Genomic DNA, 9,035 nt, shown 5'->3' with positions numbered 1-9,035 from the left:
ATATCAAGCATCTTCTCAGTCCATAATGGCATAAAACTGGAAATTAACTACAATAAAAATAATCCAAAGAAATCAAACACATGGAGACTAAACAGCATGCTATTAAACAAGGACTGGGTTACCAGAGAAATCAAGGAAGAAATTAAAAACATCCTGGAAACAAATGACAATGAAAACACAACAATCCAAAATCTATGGGACACAGCAAAAGCAGTTTTGAGAGGGAAGTTCATATCCTTACACGCCTATTGCAAAAAACTAAAAAAAAGTGTAACAAATGATCTAACTCTACAACTCAAAGAGTTAGAAAAAGAGCAACAAGAAAAGCCCAGTGTAAGTAGAAGGAAGGAAATAACAAAAATCAGAGCACAGATAAACGACATAGAGACCAAAGAAACAATACATAAGATCAACAAAACCAAGAGCTGGTTCTTTGAAAGGATAAACAAGATAGATGGACCTCTAGCCAGACTAACCAAGAAACAAAGAGAGAGGACCCAAATAAACAAAATCAGAAATGAAAGAGGTGAAATAACAGACCCCACCGAAATACAACAGATTGTTACAAAATACTATGAACAATTCTACTCCAACAAACTGAACAACCTGGAGGAAATGGACATATTCCTAGAAAAATATAATCTTCCAAAACTCAATCAGGAAGAATCTAAAAATCTCAATAAACCAGTGACTTGGGAAGAAATTGAAAGTCATCAAAAAGCTTCCAGCAAACAAAAGCCCAGGGCCAGATGGCTTCACAGGAGAGTTTTACCAAACATTCAAGGAAGAACTAAAAACTATCCTCCTCAGACTATTCCAAAAAATCCAAGAGGAAGGAACACTTCCAAATTCCTTCTATGAAGCCAGCATCACCCTAATACCAAAACCAGATAAAGACAACTCAATGAAAGTGAATTACAGGCTAATATACCTCATGAACATAGATGCCAAAATCCTCAGCAAAATTCTAGCAAATCGACTCCAGAAGAAGACCACAAAGATCATACACCACGACCAAGTAGGATTTATTCCAGGAATGCAAGGATGGTACAATATCCGCAAATCAATAAACGTGATACATCACATAAACAAATTGAAAGATAAAAATCATATAGTCATATCAATTGATGCAGAAAAAGCATTCGATAAAATCCAACACCCTTTTCTGATAAAAACTCTTAACAAGGTGGGAGTACAAGGATCATACCTCAACATAATAAAAGCTATATATGATAAACCCACAGCCAACATTATACTCAATGGGCAAAAACTAAAACCATTCCCTCTAAGAACAGGAACAAGACAGGGATGCCCACTCTCGCCACTCCTGTTTGACATAGTACTGGAAGTACTAGCCATTGCAATTAGACAAGAGGAGGAAATAAAAGGCATCCAAATTGGAAAAGAAGAAGTAAAGTTATCCTTATTTGCAGATGACATGATATTGTACATAAAAAACCCAAAAGACTCCATTAAAAAACTAATTGACTTAATAAATGAATTTGGCAATGTATTGTAGCAGGATACAAAATTAATGCCAAGAAATCCATGGCTTTTCTATACACCAACAGAAAAACTGCAGAAACAGAGACTAAAAAAGCAATTACATTTACCATCGCACCAAAAAAATTAAGATACCTAGGAATAAATTTAACTAAGGAAGTAAAGGACCTATATGCGGAAAACTACACGACACTGAAAAAAGAGATAGAGGAAGATGTAAGGAGATGGAAGAACATACCATGTTCATGGATTGGTAGGATCAACATCATCAAAATGTCCATACTTCCTAAAGCAATCTATAGGTTCAATGCACTCCCCATTAAAATACCAACGACATATTTCACCGACCTAGAAAGAACTCTCCAAAAGTTCATTTGGAACAATAAAAGACCCCGAATAGCCACAGCAATCCTGAGAAAGAAGAGTAAAGTAGGAGGGATCTCAATACCAGACTTCAAACTATATTACAAAGCCACTGTTCTCAAAACAGCCTGGTACTGGCACAAGAACAGACATAGAGATCAATGGAATCGAATAGAAAACCCAGATATCAACCCAAATCACTATGCTCAATTAATATTTGACAAAGGAGGCACGAATATACAATGGAGTCAAGACAGTTTCTTCAATAAATGGTGTTGGGAAAATTGGACAGACACATGCAAAAGAATGAAACTAGATCACCAACTTACACCATTCACAAAAATAAACTCAAAATGGATACAGGACTTAAACATCAGACAGGAAACCATAAAAATACTAGAAGCATCCACAGGCAGCAAAATCTCAGACGTATGCCAAAAGAACTTCTTCACTGATACTACCCCTAGGGCAATGGAAGCTAAAGAGAAAATAAACAAATGGGACTACATCAAAATAAAAAGCTTTTTTACAGCAAAAGAAACCATCAACAAAACAACAAGAAAGCCCACAGTGTGGGAGAACATATTTGCAAATGATACCACTGATAAAGGTTTAATCTCCAACATCTACAAACAGCTTATACAACTAAATAAAAGGAAGATAAATAATCCAATTAAAAAATGGGCAATGGACCTAAATAGAACATTTTCAAAAGAAGACAGAAGGAAGGCCAAAAGGCACATGAAAACATGCTCAAAGTCACTAATTGTCCGAGAGATACAAATCAAAACAACAATGCGGTACCATCTCACACCTGTCAGAATGGCCAACATCAACAAATCAACAAACAACAAGTGTTGGCGAGGTTGCGGAGAAAAAGGAACCCTCGTGCACTGCTGGTGGGAATGCAGACTGGTGCAACCACTGTGGAGAACAGTGTGGAGTTTCCTCAAAAAACTGAAAATGGAACTCCCATTTGACCCAGTAATCCCACTTCTAGAAATATATCCCAAGAAACTAGAAACACCAATAAGAAAGGATATATGCACCCCTATGTTCATAGCAGCACAATCTACAATAGCCAGAATTTGGAAACAGCCTAAGTGTCCGTCAGCAGATGATTGGATCAAAAAACTATGGTACATCTACACAATGGAATACTATGCTGCCATAAAAAAAGAAGGAATTCTCATCATTTGCAGCAACCTGGATGGAATTGGAGAACATCATGCTGAGTGAAATAAGCCAATCAATGAAAGAGAAACACCACATGACCTCACTCATTTGTGGATGATAAAGAGCATTATAAACTGATGAACCAAAAGATAGATATAGAGACAGTATATCAACAAGTAGACTGTCAAATTACAGCGGGGAGGGAAGGAAGATCTGGGGGAGATAATAGATCAACCGAAGGACTTTTATACATGCATATAAGTACAACCAATGGACACAAAACTCTGGGGAGGGAGGGGATGTGTGGGAGGGAGGGAGAAGGGCAAAAAAAAAAAATCAATAAAATATATTTTTAAAAATAAATAAATTAAATAAAAATAAATGAAAAAAAATTATGAACAACAAATACGTATCTATCAACAAGTGAATCTAAAAATCAAATGAATTAAAAATCTGATGAACAGAATAATCTGGTGAATATAATAGAATCAGGGGCATAGAAAGGGAGTGGACTGACAATTCTCAAAGGTAAAAGGGGTGTGGGGGGATGCAGGAAGAGATTGGACAAAAATTGTACAGCTATGGATGAGGACAGTGGTGGGGAGGGGGAAAGAGCAAGGGCAGAGGGTAGGGTAGGAACCAAATGGAGGGAAGCTATGGGGGGAGGGGGGGAAATGAGAAACAACTGTAATAATCTGAACAATAAAGATTTGTCTAAAAAAAGAAAAAGCAAGTTATATACAAAACATTGTATAATTTAAATTTAAATGGCAGTGGTAAGATTTTCTATTGCAAAATTATCTTATTTTTTCTAAGTTAAACAAAAATTCCTAGTACTAATGGTTATGACACTCTACCATATTTCCCATTAAAGGTATACTTCCAAGGATAGGTTTAAATGAAAGAGATACTGATTTTTCTGACTAATGTGATGCACTGATAATTTTAAAGCATAAAGAAAATTAACAAACCTTTAACTTATAACAACTCTGAAGTTTATTTTATAGCATTTTTATTGAGAAATTATGTAACTACTGACCAGGACTGTTTACAAATGTAATGCTTGGCCTTTGAAACAATTAAAAACTCAAGTACTAAAATTTTACATCATGATTTGTTTAACTTAAGTGTTACGATGGTAAAAACGGACAGAAGAAAATCTAAAGCAAAATATGATTTCCACAAAAATCACATATTCCTCCCTGATATCAAAGGGAAGGAGGAAAGAAAGAAGGAAGAAGAAAAGGAGGGGAGAAAAACAATGAGAAGAGAAAAGAAAAAGGGCAAGACAGGCAAGAAAAATACTTTTTCCCCATTTTTAAAAAGAGGAAACTCTGAGGTTTCAGCAAATAATATAATCAGCTGAGTCAGTTTATATTAAGGCATCTTCTTTACATATTATTGAATCCCATCATGCCTTTCATATTGCCAGCAGCACCCTGTTGAAATTGCCTCATCATTGACTGAAGACCTGCCATACCACCTAGAGAAAAAGTAAAATCAGATTATTATAAGAACTTGAATTAAGCAGAACCTGAAACACTTATTACTTTTGCCTTAATAAGTACTTTAACTCCCAAAAAATATACCAGTATTCCCATCTATAAAAGAGAATGAAGAATCTATCCCATCAAGAGGTGAGAAATAATACCTGAAAGACCTTAGAACAGAGTATCTATTACACAGTAAGAAGTCAATAAATCTAAACAAAAAATTCAATTTCTGGGAAGTCCAAAAGAGTTTTATTGTAAATTGTAATCAATTTGGGAGGGCAGGGAGTTATTTCATAGGACTTACAGAAAGAATTAATCTTTTATTGCCTGACCAGTGTGGCTCAGAGGTTGTGCATTGACCTATGAACCAGGTGGTCATGGTTCAATTCCTGGTCAGGGCACATATAAGTTGTGGGCTCCTACATGCCCAGTGGGCACGTAGAAGGCAGCCAATCAATGATTCTCTCTCATTATTGATGTTTTTATGCCTCTCTCCCTCACCCTTCATCTTTCTGAAATATATAAAAACATTTTTTAAAAAAGATGGTTAAGTAGTTTGCTCAAATATCACACAGATGGCAGCAGAGAGGTGAATAAAACTTCAGCTTACATAGGCACTATTACAACTACTTAACTTAGAGGACAGATGGCCATTTCTCTAAAATTAGATATCTGCTGAACAGATTTTCACAGTATCACCAACAGAAGGCTAATGAAAACAACCCTTAAACAACTGACAGTAACTCTGAATTTACCCATGTGATGGAGAACTCTTGGATCCATCATTTTGGCCATTTGTTGATTCAATTTTGCCATCTGTGACTGGCTTACATTCTTAGACATGTCTCCACCTGAAATTAAAGAAGGTTTTGAGTCAATATGGAATGTAATACAATCAGGATATCACAAAGTTTAATAAATTGAGTAAATAAAAAAATCAATCATCTATAATCTTATCACTCTAACACAATCATTTCTCAATTACATATATACTTTTGAGAACGTATAAGTGAAATTCTATATTAAGAAATATTTAAGGAACTTTCTTCAGGGCTAAGATTTTTCTTAATACTTTTAGTTATACCTGTGAGCCACTATAAGCAAAACTATCCAGTGGTGATTAATGTAAGCCATAACAATTTATTAGAGTGATATGGGAGAATGCTGAACAAAAAACTGTGTTTTTAGATATGGATTAATGAGGAAAGAGTCTGGATGCTGGTAAACGAATATGAAAGAAAGATTTTGAAAGAACCTGAAAATTTTTATATATCTAAGAAACTATTAAAAATAACAAGAAGCTTCAGAGAATAGTAAGACAACTAACCCAACTCCATTTATCAATAAATTGCCACACACACAGTCAAAACACCACAGGAAAAGCAGCAGCCAATGAAAAGAAGCACACTGAGGCAGGATAAGAGATTTTCTTTTTGAGCAAGCATGTCAAACTTGCAGCCCACAACGAGTATTTTTGTGGCCCAGCCAATATAATGGTATGTGATAAATGTTTTAATAAAAATTTCATAACTTAATTTTTACAGTATACACATATAATCGTGTTGCATCTATTTCCCTTATACGCCTTACTCGCAGACACACCATTTCTCTCTACTAGTACTAGCAGCAAATATTTTAGCAGCCGACTTCCACATCATTAGTCTTGTACTCACTTATCTAATTTGCACAAAAGGAAATATTTTGCTTTTGGAGAATAAAAAAAATAGATTTATTTGTGTTACGCTTATTAATTTGTACAGTTATTCAATGTCTGGTAAGTTAATGTTCAAGAAAAAATATTAATTTTTATTAAAATGTTCTATTATTTTATGTTAATAATTACTCCCTTATTTCAGTCCTTTGTATTTAGCATTTCTCTATTGAAATGAACCTACATTTATTAAAATTGAAGCTTTTGTGTTTTTTTTGCGGCCCACATAAACTTAAACCTTTTTTATTTGACCTGTGTTAGCCTTTGAATTTGACATGCTTGCTTTAGAGAACAGCTGCTGTGCTTAAGAGACAGAAAGCAAAAGAGATCAATGCAACAGCAATGAATAAATAAAACTGCTTCAGCAATTTACTTCATAGGAGCATTTAGGAAAATGAAAACCAAAACTGCCCTTGATTCTCTAATCAAAACTGGCTAATCTGAGTAAATTATATGAACTAAGGTTTATGAATAGATGTTTTTATAAAACAATGAAATCTGCGAAAAATAATTAAATCTATGCAAGATGTAAATTCTATGTTCATTTTGTTTTTTGTCACAGAGTCTGTCCCTTAGGATTTAAAACTTATGGTACGACAAGGATGTGCCCCATATCCAATGCCCATTTCACCTTGGTTTTGCCATTACTGAGTAATCAATATTTAGATAAGAAGTGGTTGATGGATCTGCAGTAGTTCTATCAACAACAGTCAGGGTTTAGGAAAGACGTTAAACTGACACGTGTTTATTAATCACTATCTGAAATAGCATGTGGTGTTAGGAATTATAACATCACATGTGGGCAGAGTGCCAGCCTATGAACTGAAGGGTCCCGGGTACGATTCTAGTCAAGGCCACGTGCCTGGGGTTGTGGCTTGCTCCCTAGTAGGGGGTGTGCAGGAGGCAGCCAATAAATGATTCTCTCTCATCACTGATGTTTTTATCGCTTTCTCCCTCTCCCTTCCTCTCTAAAATCAATAAAAAAAAATTTTTTTTTTTAAAAAGAGAATCTAGGATATAGCAGCAAGGAAAATAAGAAAAGTGTCAAAGAAAAAGGTGGTAAGAACTTGTATAAATACTTATTTTTAAAGAAAGCTATTTAATGGTATGATTCATCTTTAGAGTGTGCTTAACTAATATTTTTTGAGCCTTAGCTGGTTTTGTTGTTGTTTTTAAAAAAAATATTTTATTGATTTTTTTACAGAGAGGAAGGGAGAGAGATAGAGAGCTAGAAACGTCGATGAGAGAGAAACATCGACCAACTGCCTCTTGCACACCCCCTACCTAGGATGCGCCCGCAACCAATGTACATGCCCTTGACCGGAATCGAACCCGGGACCCCTCAGTCCGCAGACCGACGCTCTACCACTGAGCCAAACCGGTTTTGGCCTCAGCTGGTTTTGTTCAGTGGATAGAATAGGGCCTGCAGACTGAAGGGTCCCGGGTTTAATTCCGGTCAAGGACACATGTCCAGGCTGTGGGCTTGATCCCCAGTAGGGGGTGGACAGGAGGCAGCCAATCAATGATTCTTTCTCATCACTGATGTTTCTGTCTTTCTTTCCCTCTCCCTTCCTCTCTGAAATCAATAAAAATATATTAAAAATATTTTTTTGAAAGAGACTCACTTTAATAGTGTTTAATATAGAAAAAAATTGAGAGGGCTGGGACAGTTAATTAACTCTTTGGAAAAACACACTTAGTTTTTTTAACCTTATACAATCCAGAGCAAAATACATTTCAAATTGAACAAAAAGTAAAACCTAACATTTAAATAAAACCAAAATGAGTAGAAGAAAATATAGCTGACTACTGTTACACCAACATGGAGAAAACTTTTTTATTTTTATTTTTTTAAATTTTATTGATTTTCTTACAGAGAGGAAGGGAGAGGGATAAAGAGCCAGAAACATTGATGAGAAAGAAACATCGACCAGCTGCCTCCTGCACACCACTCATCGGGGATGTGCCTGCAACCAATGTACATTGACCAGAATCGAACCTGGGACCCTTCAGTCTGCAGACTGATGCTCTATTCACTGAGCCAAACCGGTTTTGGCGAGAAAACTTTTATGAGCGTAAAAGAAAATGATAAATAGCCTTGACTACATTAAAAATAAAAATTGTTCATTAAAAAATATACTCTGAATTTTTTTCTTACACCAGATGGCACTATGCTTTCAAAAATTAAACCTCCTGATAAGTTTTTTGGGGAAATATATATATATATGATATATATATATATATATATATATATATATATATATATATATATATATATATATATATATATATATATATATTACACACACACACACACACACACACACAAATAGCCCTGGCCGATTGAAGGGTCCTGAGTTCAATTCTGGCCAAGGGCATGTACCTCGATTGCAGGCTCCTCCCTGGCCCAGGACCTGGTAGGGGCACATGTAGGAGGCAACCAATTGATGTGTTTTTCTCACATGGATATTTCTCTGTCTTTCCCTCTCTCTTCCACTCTCTCTAAAAATTAATGGAAAAATATCCTCGGATGAGGATTAATACACACACACACACCCGTTGCTGGTTTACTCAGTGGTTAGAGTGGTGGCCTGCACTGAAGGATCGTGGGCTGGATTCCAGTCAAGGGCACATGCCTCAATTGCATGCTTGATCTCTGGCATGGTCAGGGCACTGTTCAAGAGGCAACCAATCAATGTGATCGATTTTCCTCTCTTTCTCTCTCCCCCTTCCTTCCACTCTCTCTAAAAATCAATGGGAAAAAAATCCTCAGGTGAGGATTAACAAAA

The 9,035-nt window shown here is 35.7% G+C and overlaps 1 protein-coding gene across 1 annotated transcript in view; it reads right to left on the bottom strand.

The window, feature by feature from the left end:
- Positions 1–4,014: 4,014 nt before the first annotated feature.
- The window catches only part of SRP54 (signal recognition particle 54), a 49,123-nt gene continuing 44,102 nt past the window's right edge, over positions 4,015–9,035 (bottom strand). Inside the window, exons 15-16 of the mRNA XM_036451786.2 lie at positions 5,291–5,386; positions 4,015–4,525 (exon numbers count right to left, since the gene is read on the bottom strand). Coding sequence (XP_036307679.1) covers positions 4,434–4,525; positions 5,291–5,386 — 188 coding nt within the window. The 3' untranslated portion in view covers positions 4,015–4,433. The remainder of the gene's footprint in view (positions 4,526–5,290; positions 5,387–9,035) is intronic.

Source organism: Pipistrellus kuhlii, unplaced genomic scaffold (assembly GCF_014108245.1).
Source record: "Pipistrellus kuhlii isolate mPipKuh1 unplaced genomic scaffold, mPipKuh1.p scaffold_m20_p_1, whole genome shotgun sequence".
NCBI classification, from domain to species: Eukaryota; Metazoa; Chordata; class Mammalia; order Chiroptera; family Vespertilionidae; genus Pipistrellus; species Pipistrellus kuhlii.
Note: the sequence above shows the minus strand (reverse complement) of the source record. Positions and strands in the feature narration are given on the sequence as shown.